The sequence below is a fragment of the Rhamphochromis longiceps genome, linkage group LG2 (assembly GCF_057381845.1).
Source record: "Rhamphochromis longiceps isolate RC_006_pf linkage group LG2, R_longiceps_female_GT1.1, whole genome shotgun sequence".
Classification (NCBI taxonomy): Eukaryota; Metazoa; Chordata; class Actinopteri; order Cichliformes; family Cichlidae; genus Rhamphochromis; species Rhamphochromis longiceps.
The window spans coordinates 38,151,759-38,173,354 of record NC_140558.1 but is presented as its reverse complement, the minus strand read 5'-3'; the positions used below and the strand labels follow the sequence as shown (position 1 = coordinate 38,173,354).

The following is a 21,596-nucleotide window of genomic DNA, read 5'->3' as shown; positions in this document are numbered from 1 at the left end:
TTGCACTGACTGGTAAATGCAGTGTGGACAGTTTATAAGAGACAGGAGAAAGGGGTTTTAGGAAAGGATGCTTGCAACATGTGATCTGTCATGTGTGGTGTGATCGATATGCTTACATTGGTCTTCCAGGCTGCTGCTTCAAAGCCCCGCCTCGCCGCTCTAATTCAATTCAGCGGCATATGTGGCTGCACATCCTACGATGTAACTCATACAGTGGTTTCCAGCATCTGTTTAAAAATGCCTCTTTTTGCTCTTTGCTTGAAAATGAAAATCTCTGCAGGTTAGAGTGAGAGGATATCATTATAATGAAGTGAGTTACTCTTGCATGTAATTAAGTGAGCCTGAGCCTGCTGTGTGTGCCTCCTGGTAGGGCTGCAACACAATCCAGTTTGCCCTCAAAGTCCTGCTCAGTTTAACGGGAAGGTTGCACGGATAGGCATTTATATATGTCAGATTTTCAATATGGCAATATGGTGTCTATCAACACACTTTAAAGGCTTCTTGCTTTAATGTATATATGCACTGTAACATGCAGACTATGTATAAATATACCCTCTCCCCCATGCAGACACACCCAGCTCTGTTCCCCGTCACATTTCATTAATAATGCATGTATACAGGGCTTTAATGGCGACATTGTAACATTCCCTCTCAGTTCACTAAAAAAACCCTTCACCCTCAGTGTCAGGATGTTTTGTATCTAGCTGTGATCAGCCCACGAGTTCACAAGCATTTAAAATGGCTCACAAGCAGTCCTATCGCATTACTGAAAATATAACTGCCACAGATACATGAAAGCCATATAGTGGGGGTTTTTTTCCGCTCACACATTCTCACTCTCAATCTCTTCCTCCACCCACTTGAAAGCCCGAGCGTGTAATCGTGTTGGTTTCGTACACATGTGTTGATGTCATCATTGTGAACATGAAATAATTCCCCTATGGTTCTTATACGAGGCATCAGGAGTGCACTTTTTCCCTCGCCGTGCTTATTTTTGACCCAGTCCTGCACACGCGCAGGACTTGCCATTAAAATAATGCAACAGCGGTGCCGCTTTGAAACGAAAGAACGCTTTAAAGTAATGCAACGTGATTCAAATGCATCCTCTGCTGAGAGCCATGATATTGAGGAGAAAAGGGATTTTCATCTCCTGCACCTACTTCCACTGCAAGAGTATTTACAGATGTGTACTGTGACACAGAGCCTGAGGTTGACAATTACTAGCACAAGAAAGCTGTTCAGGCTGCAGCTGAACTAAGGATGACCGTGGAGATGACCAGTGATCAGAATGACAGGGGTGCTCATTGCAAGTTGGATTTCAGCTGCATTGGTCTGATGAAAACATGGATTAGACTCAGAATTTGCGGATCAGAGGCTGAGTACTGCATTGGCAGATTGCAGACTATGACTTCCTGACCTTTTTCTCTTTAAAATATTAAGAGGAAAAAAACACACACACACACAATGTTTTATTGTGTTTTGATTAGGGAAGAAGTGCCTTTTCACTCAAGGCAGGAAGCAGCGAGATTTGGGTGCTGCGGTCCCTTTAAGAGCAGCTACTGAAGCGCTCAGTCCTGTTGGTGCTGCTGCTGCTGCTGATGGCGGCGCTGCAAGTTGATTGGCTGTGGCTGTCAGGGCTGAGGGATGCTGCTACATATCTCCCCCTCCCCACCCCCTCCGTCCCTTCCTGCTTCCCTCTCTCTCTTTCTCTCTTGCTCTATATCTCTCTCTCACTATCTCGCTCTTGCTAGCTCACATCCCTCTGAATAATCCACATCTAGGGCAAGCTGGCTGAGAGGCAATCCAGTGCTCAGCTCCTCTCTGCAGGCTGAGAAAAGAGACAGAGAGCGAAAGACAACGATTTTCAACGCAGGAGGAAAAAAAAAGCCGCGAGATTTTGACAAGAACAGGAAGATACCAAGAATTAACTGAAGATTTTCATCTGCGGATATCATTTATTTATACATATTGTTTATATATCTATATATATATATATTTGTACACACGCATATAGATATTTATATATATATACATTTATCCTTGTACATATCTGTATCTGTGCTTGTCTGTTTATATTAATATTTTTATATGTATTTGTGTGTGTAAATATATATGATATATAAACAAAAAATATCTATATATCTATGAATTTATATGCGTATCACTGTGAACCAAGAGAAGCAAGAGGAAATTTCTATCATCAGGGCTGGTCTCTGATTGTGTGGCGGTATACAATATTTTAAATATTTCCTTTGATCTTCAACGTCAAGAGGACAAAGACTACGTGCCCATTTTGTATTTTTGTTTTCCTGTCGCTGCTTCCCATCCCTCTCAGTCCGTTTTTTTTTCTGCGTCCGGAAGGAATAAACTGGAGAGTGACAGGATTTGACGAAAAGGGAAAATCTGTAGAAATTCCTGTGATTAGTGTTATTTCCATCGGCATTAGCGCTCTGTGAGCCGATCACAGCGTGCTGTGTGAGATCTGAGGAGGCAGCAGAGACAGAGTGCCACGCCGCTCATCTCAGTGTCAGCCCAGCCAGCACAGCCAGCATGCACAAACACCACCACTGCTGCAAGTGCCCAGAATGTTATGAGGTGACCCGTATGGCTGCCCTGCGTAGGATGGACGCCCCGTCGTATGGAGGAGACTGGCAGGCCGAGCCCTATGGATACCCACCTGGGTATGGTGGAGGCCAGACCTTACCCCCTCCAGCCTCAGGGGGAGGTGGAAGCATGGGAGGAGGAGGGGGCACTTTAGGGAGAAGTAAGGGCAAGGTTATGTCTGGTGGGGGCCCTGGAGGCCCCAACCCAAAGGGCCAATCCAAGGGTGGCCCCAAAGTAAATGGCAACAACTCCAGTGGACAAGGAGGATGGTGGCCCGAGTGCACCTGCACCAACCGGGAGTGGTATGACCAGGTAACTCCTCTTCCTCACTCTGTTACATAGCTCAGGCTCGTGGGACCTGACGAGGCAGATCAGAGGGGCTGTTGCCATAGTAAAACAGAAATGATCATGTGCCAGCTGAAGCTGTCGGTTTAAGGAAGAAAATTCAGATTTAGTATTCTTCTCAAGCCCTCTCTTTCCTAATTGTCGCTTGTGTATTTCGCATTGTAGAGCAGAATAGAGCTGATCTAGCTTCACGGCACATGCATGTAGATGATCTTCATTTTTGGATTGGGCACAGATGACTAATGCTTATAGGTTTAACACACCAAGTGTGTGTGTCGTCAAAGGCTTATGCTGATGCAGTTACCACAGGCCAAAGAAATGGTGCATTTTCATTCATGGAAGCAGCACCGAGAGGCAGTTTGCAATTATTGTGAATTAGCCCTCTAGTCGGTAACCCTGACATTACAAGCTGACTCAAAGAAATTAGATGTAAAAAACAGATTTTGTCTAATTAGCTTAGAGTGGAGGAAGGGATGATGAAATCCATCTCTGATGCCAGTCCCTGTATTTTTTGCAGGCCATTGTGCTTCAAAGCATCACAATAGACTGTGTTGTGTAATACAAACAGAGAATGAGACGCAATCTAAATGCTGCCTGTTTTATGTGTCGCACAGTGTGAATGAAACTGCCTCTTTACATGTGCACCATTTTGTGTCTGTTGCCTCCATTTATTTACATGTATTTGTAAATCACAGTTGATGGAAGGTCAGAATAGCTTCAGGAGCACAGGCTTTAATTAAGGAAGGTGCATGTATGTGAGCATGAGATTGAGCTTGGGTGGGGGAAGGGTTGCTCGGTGAGCATGAGATTCAAGGAATGGATCTTGCTGTGCATAAGTATGTGCCTGTGCAGTCCTGTGTTTGCGGCAAGTGAAGCCACTGCATTATTTGTATTTCACCCCCTGTTGTGTCTGAGCCTGGTTTTGGAAGAAGAATAGGAAGAAGTGAGGAAGGTGAGAAGAAAATGGAGGCTGAAATTTCAGCAGCACAGTGGAGAAAGCTCCTCCTGAGCTGAGCCCTCGTATGAGCTGCAACCTGGTTGATATTAGCAGATTACTACATGGAGGAGAGGCTTTAGCTTTGAGGAGGCGAAAAAAAGAAAATGGACATTCTCTCTGTCTTGTGCATGATCCATTTAAATCTATTCCATTACAGCCACATCCAGATCAGTCATGCGTATTTCATGTTTCACACATTTGAAAGCTCAAAGCAGATGTGATTATGTAAGCATTTATTCCTTACATGGAGAATTTTACTCTCCGTCAGTGTTACCCCTTGGTTTTCCAGCGTATTTGTTCAATATTCAACTTACAACTGGAGCAAATTAGCATCTGCTTGATGAAAAATCTCTTTCGACTGCATCGTGATTCATGTAGTGATCTTATCCTGTTGAAACAGCACCATTAATGGATAAACCCCTCAGTCGAATCCTGGCTTGTGCTATCCTTTCGAAGGATCCCTGCTCTCTCGTTCTGTCGTGTGAATACATACCAACATAAAAACTCTGCAAAAAAGCGTATCCAACCCGGCATTCATGGCTTGAATATACGAGTGTCTACATTTCTTACATTTCTTCACTGGAATAAAAATAGCGGAATTGCGGATAATGAGTCAGGGAATGGGGCATGCAGCGGGGGTTAGTGGGGTAAAAATGCAAAGGTTAAAAAAGAGAGAAATAAGCCAATAAATGCAGGCAGCAGCCCTGAAGAAGGGGGAGGGGATTATGTAAGAGGAGGCAGTTGGTGGTGCTGTCAGAGAGAGAAGCAGGAGAGGCACTGACACTGTGGACAAGCATCTGTCCCTCCATCTCCTAAAACAGGCATGTGAATGGCCTACATATATGCGCTTCCCATCCCATGAACGAGCTATAGCACAGCATGGGTAGAAATGCACACCCACCATAACCCCCGCCCTCCTGGCCCTCCTCACCGTTGCTCATCCTAGCTAGGGAAAAGTGAACGTTCCCCCTCCCCCACTACCTATAACACAGCCAGAGAGAGCAGGGCAGTAACACACACGCCCAACATCCTTGTAGCTTATAGCTTTCATAACAACTCATGTTTTGGGCATGCTAGCATGAAAAGTAATAACCTTGCACAGTCATTGAGAATTGTATGAGCTGGCTTTTTATAGCTGGATCATTGACATTTTTAAATGGCTCCTGTAGCCATGAACATTTCATGCATATGTGAGGAAATGATCAGGCAACCCCACCTCTGTCATCTATTTAGGGAATGATTGTGTTGCTTTTGTCATGAGCTTGCTAGTTTAATTATGGATGATTTCTGCTGGGATTATAAGAACATTCTTTAAAACAAGAGCTTTTGAATTTAAATCTGAGAAAAATAGAGACCTCAGTCTACTGGGAGCATCAGTCAGAAAGCTCCTTCTTCCCCCTGCGGGCTTCAATCTGTCTTTGTGTGTTCTCCAACTCCGTGGCTATGATTAGCTTTAAATATTAATTGGATTTTACTTTATTTATTAGCATCAAGATTTAGTCCAGAACGCTTTGCCAGACCTGTTGTTTATAACATGTCTCTGTAGTGGTTGTGGCATTTTAAATGAATGCACAGACGTGGTGGGCGTTCCATGCCAAACACTCCCATAGGTGATTATGACTTGGGAGCTTTCAGGCCTCAATCTGAAATTTGTGCATGTGTGTGTTCGTGCGTCTTTTTACAGTCGCATTGATTTATCGGTATCATTGGTTTCTACATCTGTCTGATGAGATTTTGTTCAGTCTGATTTGATTTGCCATTATTGTGACAGCAACCCAGAGAGCATTAACGGATGGGATTTGCGTGTGCTCCACGTCCAGAGGTCTTGAGCTGGATCCTCTAACTGTGATCTCGAAAGGCTTAGTCTAAGGCTTGGAATTTTCCTCATCAGATCAAGGAGGGGTTTATCTATGAGCTTGTCTAGGAAAAAGAAAAGCAGTGTGTAATCTGGATGAAACAGCATTCACTATGTCCATATGTTTCCTTAGAAATTTGGTGTGAATGTTAATGCATGATGGATGGCATTTTTCATCATTGCACCTGCAGGAGATGTTATCGTCTCCAGCCCAGTTTTATACAAAATTAACACACAGCTGTTCTTAAAAGTTGTGACGTTTTGCAATTATTTGCTTATAATTTCAACTATATATTTCATTAGAAGTTAGTACAAAGGTAACATGAATTTCAAACTGCAGCACTTTCTTTTGTCTGTTTTTATTTTAAATGCAAACTTATTTTCAGTATGATGCAAGAAGCAAATTTATAAAGGTTGAGGTTGAGACAACTCTAGAAGGTGAATAATAGCAGTCTACAGAGCCATGTTGCTCTAGCATGTGATAACAATGTCTGACATTGTCTTGGTAAAATAAGGATGGCTGGATGGCAGCATTAGATGCTCTAATGCTGGTATATATTGTTCTTCATTAAAGGTGCCTTAAAGGATATGGAAACTACTCCAGCTTTTAGCCCTAATGCCCCCCATTACCAGTACTGATTTTTGAAATGTTTACTGATCAAACGCATTCACTCTTTTCTCCATCATCCATCATTTACAAAACAAATTTCACATTTTAATTCAGCTTTTTTCTACTATTGGAAAAAGAATGCCATCCGTAAGAGAAAAAATTCTGGTACTTTTCTTAAAGTAATGGATTAATAACCTAAAATTTCAAGTTATTTTCTCAATTTCATATTATTATGTCTAATGCTTGAGTTATGTTGAGACCCCCAACTCAAAATTCTTATCTAATAACCTGAAATTTTAAGCAAATTTACATGTGAGTTTTGTCTTTTATTACCCATGATACAGCTGTTTATAAATATGTTGCTGGTATCAAATTCAAACCAAAGATATACATTTTTCAGAAAACAACAAAATTGATCATTTTTTATCTCTTATCATCTACTACTTTCAAATAAATATAGGGTTTAAATGTTTGAGAATCATTCTATTTTTATTTACACTTTACACAACGGCCCAAATCTTTTTGAAAAAGGTTTGCAGTAGAAGTAGTTTTGCATCTTTCTTGGTCTGATATCTGAGTCTGAAACACAGATTCCTAACCTAGTAAGAAAAAGTGCCATCATCAACTTTGGATGACTTCATTCAAGTCTGTATCTATTTTTTATTGTTTTCCAGGTTTTAACATTTGTGTTCTGTGTTTTATTCCAAGCTTTATTATGTTTTATAGTTTAAACCCTTATGAATCAGTATCATGTACCGATAAAACTATAAAAGCCCACTTATTTGCTTGTCTGCTGCCACCCTACAGTGTCAGTGCTTTTAGACATCGCTCTTTAGCGTCAGTGTTGAATTAACATTTCATCTGAAGACCTTTCGTTCCTAGCCTGTTCCTCCCTCTCTCCCACACTCACCCCAAGCAGCATTTTAAATTTAGTAGGAGGCAGAAACAGGCAGATATAGTGTACTGGTAATTACTCTCTGAAATCTTTCAATGTGTAGCTCAGGTCCTGTGTTCATTTTAACCTTGTGAAGCGTTTCGGAACCTGCTGTAAACAAGGGCTCAGTTTTGGTTGTTTTTTTTGTTTTGTTTTTTAATGCGTTTGCTTTTCATTGTAACGTCACACAATTGGAGTCACAGCTTGCATTTTTCAGGAAAAAGTTTAGAGTTATCAGGATGTATGTGATCTGATCTTTTTGTAAGTCTTAACTATGGACTAACGCGCTAAATGAAGAACGCTTACACAGTTTCTGTCTCGACTGTATCGAGTAATTACTTAAAGTCCAAGCTGGAAAAGTAAGTGAACCCAAAAGCTCAGCTGTTGAATGAGATGAGATTGGCGGTGTGGCTTAAAAGAATTGGGTTTTGGCTTAGCCACAACCTAAATTAGACAAATATTCACAGCCTAGAACATTTCTCATACGTTTTGGCACTACAGTTTTTTCTGATTTAAAAAAAAAACAAAAAACGAGTAGATGTCAACCAGAACCTAACCTAAACCCTGAGACTATTTGTTGCTATCAGTGTGGTAGTCATTAAGATTCAGGCAGCTGCAACAGCTACACAAGTGTTTCTATACCTCAGTGTTCATCATAAATCTACATGCCTACAAATGGAGCAAATTCAGAGCTCTTGCTACTCTCCCTAGTGTGGGCGTCCTGCAAAGATCACACCAAGAGCACAACATGCAAGCGTGAAAGCGGTGAAAAAGAACCCGAGAGTAACGTTAAAACACCTGCAGAAATGCCTACAACTTTATATTTGTTTATGTGTCCACTACAAGAAAAAAACACCTGGACTTACAGGAGAGGGGGCACCATGGTTTGGGGCTGTTTTGCTAACTCAGAGACTCAGAGACAACGACCAACACAAGGAAACACACAAAGAAGAAAATTCATGTTTTAAAATAACAAAAATCGGTTATTTTAACCTAATGGAGACTGGCATGACCTGAGCAAGGCTGTTCAATCAGGCATCCCTGAAATACAGATGAGCAGAAAAATGTTTGTAGGAAGGAGATTCTCACTCACTCATGAGTTAAGTGAAAATTAAATCACATATTTGGAGTAATCAATGTAGAAGGTTTCAAAACCTTTTTCCTCAAACTGATTTGCCTGCTTTAACCATGCAGGAGGTGAAATGTTTTACATTTTCCTACCCAAATTACTGCATTACAGCGATCAGTTCAGTGCAAGTGAATGCATATATTAAACCATCTAGCCAAACCGCAAAATATGAAATCAACATGAGATATGAAAGATTTAGTGCTTCCTATTGGCTGAGTTTATTTTCCAATAAGATCACATTTAAAATGTGGTACTCGCCAATCTGTATCTGTTGTTTGACATCATTGCTATGCTTCATATATTTTTATAGTTTTCTAGGGAGCTAAATGAAGAATTCTGTGCTTCCGCAGACCAAAAGGTAGATTAACTACAGCAAAAACAATGCAAACAAAAAGCGCCAGCATTGGCAGATAGCTAAATTGTTAATTTAACTATTAGTATTGACTGATTTTTCTCAACTGTATTTTTTTATATTTCTATTTGTTTTGCAATCAATAAAAACCCCCACTAGAATTTCCTACAAAGTAAAAACTCAAGAAGTAGAACAAAGAAATTGCTTCTTCATAATCTCGGAACTGCTACGATGTTCCAACATGTTAAGGCACTGCGTGACATTGCTCAAGGATGTTATTGTGTGTTATCATCCAGTATATTGAAAACTGCGATACAAACGTGCAAATTCAGCATTCCAGGTCCACGATTTGTTGCACCAAGCTTTTCACTTTGTTGCACATTTCAAGGAGCAGCAGCTGCTGCCTCTTAGCGGTGTTTTAGTGTCTTAATATTTCACCCTGGCATGCTCACTTGGCAGCATGACAACATAGGATAGGAGAAAAAAATGTCGATGAACATGTTTCTGCTACTGAAATGGTGCATAGATGTTTGGTTACTATTCTTTTGTACTTGCAGCTGTGGTATTTGACAGTTTACACTGATCTTTCCACTGGATTGAAAACAATGGATTAAAAACGCTGCTACAGGCTGTAACAGACAGACTGTTTCATATAACTATATACACATAGACTATAAGCACACACCCCCAACCTTTTCCCAAAAACACAGTGTTCTGTACCCATGCGGTGTGAGGGTAAAGAGAGAACAGTGAACCATGGGAAATGCACTACATTACAAGGGAAACAAGGCGTACTGCAATATTTATGTGCACTTTGACAAAAGTTAGCTTTTTTTTTATGCTGTTAAAGAGGGTAAGCACAGAGCGTCGGAGAAATGGCTAGTCAGACATTGACGTCAGCAAATTGTGGAGACTTTGACAAGCCAGCCACCATTATAGGAGCTGAAGACCTGTGATATAGCGCGGCTATACCTGTGACCCAAAAGCTGAACTGTGTTTAATCCCACCTCCTACACCTCTCTTAAAAGCCTCTACTCGGTTGTTGTTGTTTTTTCTTTTTTCCCCCGTTTGCTGCGTTACCAAGCTGAATCAGCTCGTACTCTTTCATAATGGAGGTTCTGTGTGAAACGCTGGAATCAGAGAAATTTCTTGTGTCTTCTGCCAACACAGATTTAAGCTCATCAAGTGGTTTACTCATTAGCGCAACCCCTCTACAGCTATGTGATGTATGTAGAGGCTTTAGTGTAGCGTTACAGGTGCAGTAGCCCGAAGCGGCAGATCCTGTGTGTGGAGGTGTGTGTCCTGCTGGAAGCCGAGGCTGTCGTGCCCCTGTGATCCATATGGTCATTGTCAGAGGCCCTGCCAGGGCTCAGCCCCGTATCAACTCGCCCATTCCCCTCTCTGGCACTCGCTGCCAGCTGGGGAGGAGAGCAGAAGAGAAAAGAGAAGGGAGGGGAGTGCTATTTGTTTGTTTGCTTGCCTGTTTTGTTTTATTTAAGGGGTTTTTGCTGATCACAGTAGAGACTGGCCTAGAAATGCGACTGTGCTGCGCTGTGCAGGGCAGACTGGACGTCTGAATCAGCGATGGAGCGAGGGATGCGGGCCTTTTGATGGAATGAGATTTTGGTGATCCTGTACCCCTGTAGTTGTTTATTAAAAGAATCAAACGTTGTGATAGATCGTATCGTATTTTCCCCCCCGTGACTCCTTTTAGTAAGAATGTGCTAACATCCTAAGCAAAGTACACCAGTTCCATCACCCACATGCTGCAATACATGAAATACGTGTATATCCAATCAATATCAGTGAAGAGCTAGTCCCTAAGCCTTCTGACTCCTCTTCATTTTTGTGGGGGTGTGTGGGTGCTTTCAACAACGCTTGTGCTTTTATTGCTTTTATTCAACCGCCATATCGGCTGTTATTTTGGTAACACTTTACAATAAGGTACACAAAATCCTGAGTTGTCCAACCAATGAAACAGGATGTAACTACTGAATAGTTATAAAAGAATACTTTAAAATAAGTGCTAGTATAATCAGGATTAGCATTTTCTGTGAAAAAATAAATAAATGTGTACCTACAGCAGCTTAGTCATGCCAAACCTAAGGTTCTTTTGCAGAAGGAACTTTGTTTCAGTCTCCTAATTATTTTCCTACACTTCTGTTTTGCAGTTTTTGAGACGCTCCTAATGATACCCATACTTCCTGCTCAAGCCTTTTAAATTAAAAGCCCTCTTGTGGCTCCAAGGGCTTAATCACTACCTGTCTAAATAAGCTTTTACTTGTATATATCTTCAAGTCATGTTTAGTTTAGTACTCAGCATTTTCACACGATACATTATGACAGAAGGGAAAGACTTGGCATTACTAACTGGAGAGAGTATTTCTGATATACAAGAAAACATAGTTGTAAATATGACTCTACATTGCACGATGGCGCACAAAGGAAACGGAAGGAAATCTAATGCCATCTGTTTAAAAGAGCAACTTTTTCCTGTTGCGAAATAAGCTGAGAAATGAAGTGTTGCCTAAATGGAAATCTTTAACTAAATAATGAAGATAAAGTAAATGGGCAGATGTATATGAATCAGCTTTAGTGCTCATATTTCAGATTTGTACGTGTCTGCTTGTCGCAAAGGAGCAACTGAGTTGCAATTCTTGGCTTGGCTCAAAATTTAAAATTCATCTAATTCAGCATGAATTCCTTCAATGGGCACTTCCTAAAAGGTTCTTTAACCAGTTAAGTAGGTTGTCTAGTATTTGCTAGAGTTTTCAGGAAGGATATAATAGCAGTAGGGTTACTTTCACTGATTTGGTTCTCACTCATTCATAGTAATCTACAAAGGGATATTTTTGCTTTCATTCCACGTTTTAGTGTTCGCCTTGCCTTTATGTATGCATGGTATATATGGATCTCCGATGGTATAACTAATTATAATACTAAGAGCTGATGACCAAGTAGTTAAAATTCTGTTCTACAGGAAATTCTCTGAGCTTTACTTAGTGATGAGAATTCATGATTTCATCATACAGAATAATGAAGACTTTTTTGCGTCTGTGTTCCATTTTCTAGTTACACCGACGTGCACGCACGCGCGTGTGTTTGTGTGTGTGTGTGTGTGTGTGTGTGTGTGTGTGGAGGACATTTGGCAAAGCAGTGCATTTCTTACCATGTGTAGCTGCTCTGAGTGCCATCTCTGTCTAATGCATTATCCAAGCAGCCCTTCAGCCATTTGGTCTGGCCTCTCATTTGTGTGTGTGTGTGTGTGTGTGTGTGTGTGTGCGTGTGTGTGTGTGCTGTGTTGTTGTTCAGTGTTCTTCATTTCTATCATCCCCCTCCTGTCTCCCACTGCCCTTCGCCTCCTCCGCTTTTTCTTTTTTCATACATCACATGAATCAAAGGTTTCATCTTGGGGTGACGAGCAGTGTTCGGAGAAGATGCAGCAGCATCTCCAGACCTGTGCAGCAGCATGATTAGGCCGGTGATATTTGTATGCATTGCTGCACGGGGTACGACCTTAAATTTAGCCATTTATTGATTAAATTTGGATGACTTTGCAGTACAAAAGTAATAACAAGATCTTTGTTAAGTAGCAAATGCCATGTTTTTGATACCATTTTCTGATGAGAAGAGAAGACAAGCCTGAGCAATCCCAAACGCATTTATCTAAAGTGATATAATTTCAATATTAAGTGAAAACAAAAACAAAAGCTATATATTTTAACCCATATCTTACAAATTAATGTAAGCTAATGTAAACAATGGCCTAAAATAAGAAACAAGTTGTAGAAAATCCTTTAATAAACCTTTTAATGGCTTAATTTTTTTTTTCTTTCAGGTCTCGTTGCCCTCAAAGGCAGCTAATTCTCAGCCTCCTTATTCCACATGAATCATTTAATAACCCTGATAAATGTGTCCAGGCTTTTTATATGTTTTATAAAAGAAACCCCACAATATAGCAGTTTTAAAGCTATATTAATAAACTATTTTAGAGCTTTTTAAGGAAAATTTTTGTTAGACACTCAGACTATGAATAGATGGCTCATATGTGATTCTTTGCATTGTTTACTGATTTGCATATAAGAATATACAGAAGGTTGACAAATAAAGGTGGAATTAGAAACCTTGACCCAGTGAGGCAGTCCAGTGGCTTAGTTTTGCTGCCAAAATTACATTTATGCTCCCTGCATTGGTCCCTTGCCTTGTCGATGTGACATCATCACACAGCCACATGCATTTATACTCACCATTATGGCGCTTTTATCCATTTGCAGTCTTCTGCAGCAGTGTTGCAGAAATCTCCCTACATGAGTTCTGTGCCATCTGGGAATCCCTGTGCTCCTGCACACGTGTGTCATATAAATGCCCATACGGGCGGTGTGGTCTTGCCTCAGGCTCGTCCATTTTGCGCCAGTGGATGTGATGCCACTTTTGCCATCCATGCGATGTATTCCCACAGTGGCAAACATAAACCGGTGCTTAGACGAAGTGGTCACTGCAGTTTTATACAAAGTTATTCAGAGTAGTCATCCTTATCCTACAGTAAAAAATGTCTCTCCTGATGTGAGTGGTCTAGTCCGAGATGAAAATGGCCCATGTGTCATAGCCTTTGCCAAAGCTTTGGACACCTGTGGCAGAAGATGTAAATGAAAACATGATGTTCAATGCCAAGAAGCACTGAGGCTGCTCTGGTGTTGGCCGCCGACATGTTACAAGAACCATGTATATTCTTCTCCTATTTAATATGTCTGTATGTTGAAGGAACATGCGGAGCAGAAGGTTCTCTCCAAGCCCCAGAACCTGCATGGGGCATCTGCAGCTTCCTGTTACATGAACATACAGCATATTTTTATATCACATGGGCTTCCTGTTTCCACCCACCAAGCTGACAGCCAGCATTATCCAGGCCTCTGTCTGTTGTATATACAAATTATTATATTATATAATAATATTATTTTCATAAGGGAAAATCATTTCTATCTACATCAATTTTGGAAAAACAGACAGACACATCTAAATCACAGAGACGGGAAAAAATGAGTCACTTGTTATTATACTGCCGTTAGAAGATTTAGAGTTTATTTTTTGTTTGTCCCGTGACACTTATCATATCTGCCGTGCTCTTCTAGTACATACCAAATTACATACCAAATACAAACTCTTACCACATATCATTGTCTTTACTTGCCCAGATTAAAGCGATTTAGGTAGGTACCTGTACCTATTAGTCAAACAGATGCACAGTAGCTTAATGAAACATTGATTCTCACCATTGGAACACATGCTAATCCTGTTGGGGGAATCAACCCGTATAAATGTTTAGGTTTCTTGTTTTCCTGGAGAAGCTAGCCATCCACATTTTCTCATTTTAGTATTAGCAGCAAAAATACTCTCATGTCAGTCTGATCACATAGATCTGGGTGATTTTTATCAGTGAAAAGTGCTATATAAATACATTTTACTTACTTATGTCCTTATCAGTTAGACTCAAGATTCTCAATTAAAGGGACAATGATCACATGGTGTATCAGAGTTCTCAAAGGAAATCTTTAAGTTGCAGAAAAGGTGTTCCTAGACCACGAGATAAGTAGAGCAAAACGCCGAGTGGATTTTCCAAAATAATTCAGCTTTCTTTCTTCTCTAAAAAACTGACTTGTTACACGAGTCGCAGCCAGTAGCATAGCATGGCAGCTTAATGCTTACAACAATTATTTGATAGTAAAGTTAAGTATCTGCTGCATTCATTTTAAACTTGAACCTGAAATCACTCGCCCAGGTGAGGCGTTCGATAAAACTTCCCACTACTACTCTCCCAGCTCCCAGCTTTTTCTGAATTCCCCAAATGCTCTTAAAAAAACGAAAACCTTGAAACAGATGCTTCACTCTACCAAAACTCTGTAAACATTATATAGAAATGATCATAAGCAGCCGCTTAAAAGATCTGCCTCCGACATTTTTGTTGACTTTAAGCTGAAGCAACACGAGCTGAGGCATGCAAGGAGAGAACAAAGGAAACATTTATGTTTAATGTTTAAGCATAGCAGCTAGAAATCATTCAGATCTCTTTATTACCAGTGTGGAAGGTGTCTTATCAACACTTTCAAAGGTGCAAACTGCCTTTTTTCACAAAACTGTGCTTTTCCAGGTGTAACAGGGTCAGATGGGCAAAACTTGACTGGATGACTTTTCTTTGTAGTCTTTAACTGCAGGGTTGTGTGCACAGAGCATAACACTTTGACACTTTATAAATCTTGATTTGCCTTTGTATGCAGGATGCTAATCATAGATGCTACAGCCACAGCCTCGGTGGCTACTGCTCAGTGACTGAAAAGTCTTCCTATCCTAGATAGACCAAGAAACATTTCAGTGTTGAATAAATCATGCTTATAAAATAGTTCCAAAATGAAAGTCGAACCATGTTTGAGGCACATCTTAAACATCACCTGGGCGACGTTTGATTTTCTAGTAAGATAAGTCTGTGTCTCTATGTTTGCTTTACTGATTAGAATAAAGGTAGATGAACAATTTTCTTTTTCTGGAAAGTTTCTTGATTAAAAATGATGAGGAGAACGACCACATCTGAGCAGTGACACAAATTTGCAACCACACACGTTTAAAATTCATTCTGGTGAACTAATTGGCAATAACCAGATCTATATTATTTATCTGATCAGTTTTTAAGAGACGGTTCTCTACAGTTCAGCCTTTCTCATTGTACGGTGATCAGTTTTGACTGGGGAGATGACGTCAGGGTTTCAACCATGTTCAGACTCTTAAAATGATCATAACATTAAAAATGGACTTGCATCTGTTTTACTTAGTAAAACATGAAAGTAAGAACTGAGCCCAGAAACTCATCAGGAAAGTGTTTAGTCCCGCTGTAACAGTCTCTGTGGTGTGAACGCTAAGTTTAGGGCTTCGGTCAGCACTGGCAAAAGTAACAAACTTTCACTGCATGTACTGCCTATTTAAACCAATGAAGTTTGTATACTTGCTATCTGATTTGATAACATTTATGACAAAGCCACCAAACAAGAGAAACTATAAGTCAAAGCCTACTGTACGCCATTTCAGTGTGAAACTGTAACCAGAAGCTGAAGTCTATCCCACCCTTGGTTTATTTTAGCATAAAAATAGACACAGGAAGGAACAGCTGGTATAGAGGTTACAGCTGTGCCTATAGGTACTGTTAATTACCACATATACACATTTTAAATCTAGCATTTAGCCTAAATCTACTCAATTGTATATTAACAACAATTCTTATTTTTTTCAGCAGTTTGTTCAGCATGAACATTTTGCATTCGATCAGCTGACAGAAATGTTGTTGTTAAATATGTTTAAAATGCACACTGTGTGTAATCCAGCATAGATGAACATGGAATTTAGCAGGAAGACATGATACTGATTGCCATATGTCAGAAAAATTCACCACCCCGCATTCAGAATGTCGAGGAAAGCAGCAGCGCCGAGCCCTCCCTGTATGTGAACCACCGAGTGTCTTTTATGTTGTGTGATGATGCAACAGGGGACGGTAGGCAGGGGAGGGTGATTAGGAATAGAGATGGGCAGAGAGGAAAGGATGGGAAGCAGGAAGAAAGAGATGAAGAAATGAGAGTTTTTGGCGTAAAAGAAAGGGATGAGCTAGTAAAATATAAATAAATAAACAAGAAGAGGAAAGAAGGGGGAGGAGAGGAAAGCAGAGAGGAGCCTGTGCTCAGACACAGCCCTGTGTGTTGCCATGGTGCAGGCTCAGTCAGAGCTGCACAGCAGCTTTGCTGCTCAGCTAGCTAATTACCACAGGCTGCAATGTTGATACGCAGGCGACCAAAGCCTGCTTGTTTTCCAAGACAATTTTTCCCTCAACCACACGGCTGTAGCAGTCAGGATGCAAATCGTTTCTTTATATGCAGAAAAATATGTCTCTGATGCTGATGATGCTGTGACTAAAATGCAGTATAAAAATGTGCAGTTGCTATGTGGTGAATAGCATTATGGAACACAGTAGTGGTCCTCAGCTCTACTGTAAAGCGCTCTTCCAGCCCAGAGCTTCATTGTCCGACTGCCCCTGCTTTCTGAGAGCCAGCGGGTCCCAATCTGCCTGCTTATAAAACCCAATATGGGCCACTGTGGATTAATACTCACCATTAAAATGTGCAATTATGTAATCAGCCAAATCCAAGCCCTGCATATGTTCTCTAGAATATCTCAGCAGGTGGGAATGTGGGAGGGGAGGGGAGGGACAGTGTGATTGACAGGAATGACGCAACATCAGTACATTCTGCCAGAATTTGGGATTTTCAAGAAATTCAGCCCGTCATTCACACCGCATTAACATTTAGTGTCAAACTAGTCGTTCTTTTAGCCTTTCAAAATGAGAAATGAGCTGTGCCTTTCTATGATGATGCAAATGATTTGACCAGCAGTCCAAAGCTCACAGATTTACTGTGCTTACATTTAAGAAGCTGGAGCCAAGAGTTTTTGGGTTAGGTGGACTCATACAAAGCCATCTTGAAAACACCTCCAGGTATTAAGTTTAGGCTAGCAAGAGAAATCTATCTAAATGGATGGTCAGTGTAGAGTGTAGAGTTACCAGTCAAATGTGATTACAAACAATTTGCCCAAAAATAAGGGTTATTTTTTTTTCCACCTGAGCCAACACAGTCAGCTTCTTTACCTAAACCCACCAGAAGCCCTAAGCAACTGTTATGCTAATTCATATTACACATATACCTAGATTTACAAAACAACTTTAAGTTTTCATTTAGTATAACCCAAAATGAATGAATGAGTGAGTCATCAGGAAAGTGGTTACAGAGGTCAAGTTAGAAAGACTTCTATAGAACCCGAAACCTTTTTGCAGCCACAGCTATCGCCATCTGGTGGCCTTCGAATAGAATGCTGGTTTAAAGCTGGCTTCATCTTACGACCCGAAAGCTACAGCTCCTGTTTATGCAAAGAAACCGAGCACATGCATCAGTGCTACATGGTGATTGGCTTTTTGAGGGGAAGGGAGGGACCATCAACATCTCTGGCATTCCCAAAAGTCTTGTGTGCATTTCTACTCGGAATTCTTTGACCTCATAATATCTCTGATGCATCTGCACTGGCTTGTCCTAGAGGTAAAAATAAAATTAATATATTAAATCTTGCTTGCGTCGTCTGCATTAAAACTGAAGTCGCAAATCAGTGAGTTGTGGTTTCACAGGGGGATTTTCTCAGCAGGGTGTGGTGACATCTTGGGAGGTAGTTTACTCTCATACCTTTATTTGTAAAGAGTCCAACGGGCTTATTCTCTCTATTTATAGTCTTGAAGCTAAGCATGCATCTTCACGTTTGACAGAAAACATGATAAAGATATTTTAATCAATTCCTTTTATTTATTTAATGTCTGCAGCCCATATATTTTGCTATCATATTCCATCTATTAAATCAGTTGTTGTGTTTCAGCAGCCAGCTGGTATACAGTGGGGGTTTTTGTGTCAGAGAAATAAAAGGTTTGCATGTTTTCAGATCAGTGTGTCATCTCTCCAGTCCAGTAATATGGCTGCTCTGCTCTTGGCTGAAACCCATTCTTTAGGGGACAGTGTGTATTGCCTGAACGCAGCCCAAGGTGGGCAGTGAAAAATAGGCAATCTGGACCCTCGACAGGAGGCAGATTGATTTGGCAATCACCAAAGTGCTACAAACGTTTAAAACAATGCCCTGCTTTTATTCCCCTCTGCTGTTTGGCGCTAAATACATCAGCATATGGATAAATGTGCTCATGTATTCATAACTATCAGAGGGAAACTAGAGGCGCAGCTCTTGTATTTGTTGCCTCGCTTGTGTCCTACTTACTGTAATTCTTCATCACTTTCAACACCTACACTTATTGTGAGCCAAAACTCAGGCACGGGTAGTGAATGGAGATTTGTGTGCATGTGGGCGTTCCCAAGTGGAGCTTATAGAAAATCATGAAACCTCAACCATGACAGGAGGATCTCTGCCGCTGTGTTGAGACAGGCCTCGGCTCCTGAGAGATGGGGACGAATGGTTTTTATTGGCCTTTAGGCCAAAGTTAGGCTTGTTATTTTCACTATATTATTTTACAGTAGATCGCTAAGGACTCTGTATTTGCTCTCTATAGTTTTATCACTGTATCATGATTTTGATTTGTGAACGAGCGCTGCCTGAACAGCTGCAGCGGCCATTTGGTCCAAAATATTCTAGCAGATTTGATGAAAGGTAGGACTGCGTGAGCAAAATCGTGTGTAGTCAAAAGCAGGTAAAGGAAATTAAAGAAAGCTAATCTCTTTTCTTGCAATAACATGCACTTAAGGGGTTTAAGGATCGTGTTTGCAATACTGTTAGGACCATGAAGCAGAATCACAGTTGCAATGTTCCCATTTAAAGGAAAAAAAGTCTAAAATTGGATTGGTTTAAATGCAGCTCAGAAGATTGTGGTCTGGGGTTCACTGGAAAGAAGTAAGGAAAGGTGACAAAAGTGAAAACAGAGCATTAAAAAACAGTGTTGTTTGCTACTCGTAGTGTTTATTTATTTTGATGAGGATCGCTTTGATTTTCAGTATGATACTTCTGTGAGATTTCATGTCTTTAGTACATTTGAGATGTCAGGATAGACTTAAGACTGATGAAAATCTTAGTTTCTTAGTATATAAACAGCTGTGTTTTTGGTAAATTTGAAGCTACAACTAGAAACAGCTAATGCAGCTCTATCCATGACTAAAAATCCATCTGCTAACACACTTGAAACTCACAGTTAAAATCATTTTATTGCCACATTAGTTCATACAAAAACCTTCATGTAAAACTATTGCATGTTCACCTGCTGGAGGCTGGTAACTGCTCATCCACCTTCTCTGCCCATCGTCCCATCTCTCTGTTACTGTTACATTTGCTGCCTGATAAAGGCATAACAGACTAAAAATAAATCTTTAAGTAAAACAACTGACCTAAATATTCATATGATATTAGACTTATAAGATCTTATTTAGCTAATTTATTTAGAGCTCATTTCTGGATATTTTCTTAAGTGTTTGCACTCGCATTGTGAAATATCTCACCTCATCCTGCCTGGGTGTTTCCTCCATGGAAGCTTGTTTCCTCCACTGAAAAAAAAAAGTCCACATTTTTAGTTATTTGCTGAAGATGTATCTTAGTAACTTGGCACATGCAAAGTAAACCAAAAATGAAAACTAAGAATATTTCACATCAGAGCAGCTGAGTAGTAAACCCATAAAAGCTTGAAAATGGCAGCACTCAGTTGGTTGTAGCTGTGCGCTGTAGCTAGTCCTGAGCTACAAATCCAAACCATCGGAGGGAAATAAATTCAGAGGCTTTTTCAGGATAACCAGTCAAAAGCAGAGCGCTAACATGCTACAGTGACCTGCGCAGGCAGGATTATACTGATGACTATTAGACTCCTGTCACTGTGAAGCCTCACCACAGCACATGTGGTAGTTTCCATTGGAGCTGTTTTTCTGTGACATTGACTCGGTGGTGCTGGTTGTGAGACCAGTGACTAATTTGAATTAGCAGTTTAGTAATGTTCCCAGTACATGTATCTGCTAAAAAATCTGTGATGATTATTGTTTCTAAGTTTTTCATTACCCATCTTTAGCACAGCGGTTGGCTGTTTCCAAGAGCACCTGTAATGCTGTTACCACTTATTAGCAGCAACATCTGAAAAGCAGGGATGACTCAGTCACAGGGCTGACACCGATGCATCATTTGTCGTGCAGCTTTATATGTTGCAGGAATGTATGTATTGTATGGTCTTTAAAAGCAAAGAATAACGACATGGTTAGGATACTGAGTCAGTCAGTTGAATCCGTTTATTGATTGTTTCTAAACTGGACAATCAGGCCCATTTTTTGCAATGTATAAATGAAAAACGAATATTTAATGTATTTAAAAATAATCGTTCTCAACATTTCTGCTGTTAAATGTTCTTGGTTTTTTCTGTTGGTTTATTCTGTACCTTATTATCTGTAGATTGCAAAAAATGTTTCAAGTTTTCTTTATTTATAACGCCCTGAGGGTTTAGATCCTTGATTTAGATAATCACCTGCAGCAACTGCTTTGTTGCTTTGTCATTTTTCCAAAAACACACAGACCACAGCAGTACTGATATTAGAATATAAAGAACGGCTAAAGTCATGATATTATTAAGGCCATTTGTTTGTCTCTGTGCATCTGTGATGGAAAAATAGAGAAATCTACTGTGGTTTTGAGTTTTTTGACTGGGTTTTTTTTATTATGAAAGCATTACAAGCATTCAAGATGCAGTCACAAAACTTCATAGGAGAATGTTTGACATCATAATTAAGGTGGAGTCTTAAAATTAGTGTGGTCTATGGATTTGCTGGTGTCTCGGCTGTGTGGCAGATTGATGAAAAAATTCTCCATAACTCAGTTGCATTAGTTTCCACTACAATCAAAGTCAAAGGTTTGAATCAAAGACATTAGTGGAAACATGTTGCTTTTGAAAAAAGATAATACTGAAATATCACCCACCCCACTTGGAAAAGCACAGGTCTGTCTAACTACACTGTAATAACATTAATAGAAGTTCAGCTGTATTCAAGTGTGCCAGTAAGCCATGACATTGTCACCGTGAGCCAGCGTGAGCAATGTCAGCCACTATTAATGTTATTATTTACAACCTGCTCTTTTCCCACTTTGTCGTGTCAGAATCCACGCTTGCTACATGCCAGATGTACTGTCACAAGCACACAGAGCGAGGTGCAGTCAAGTTCAAACCCGAT

The 21,596-nt window shown here is 40.3% G+C and overlaps 1 protein-coding gene across 4 annotated transcripts in view; it reads left to right on the top strand.

The window, feature by feature from the left end:
* Positions 1–21,596, top strand: part of dlg3 (discs, large homolog 3 (Drosophila)) — an 80,497-nt gene that overhangs the window by 20,523 nt on the left and 38,378 nt on the right. The window contains exon 1 of one of the 4 annotated variants that reach the window (XM_085427368.1): positions 2,331–2,916. The exons of 1 other annotated variant lie outside the window; for it this stretch is intronic. In XM_085427368.1, the coding sequence (XP_085283494.1) occupies positions 2,551–2,916 (366 nt within the window). In that variant the 5' untranslated portion in view covers positions 2,331–2,550. Of the gene's footprint in view, positions 1–2,330; positions 2,917–21,596 lie in introns of those variants that run through there. 2 more of the 4 variants (XM_085427387.1, XM_085427394.1) reach the window with 2 other exon arrangements.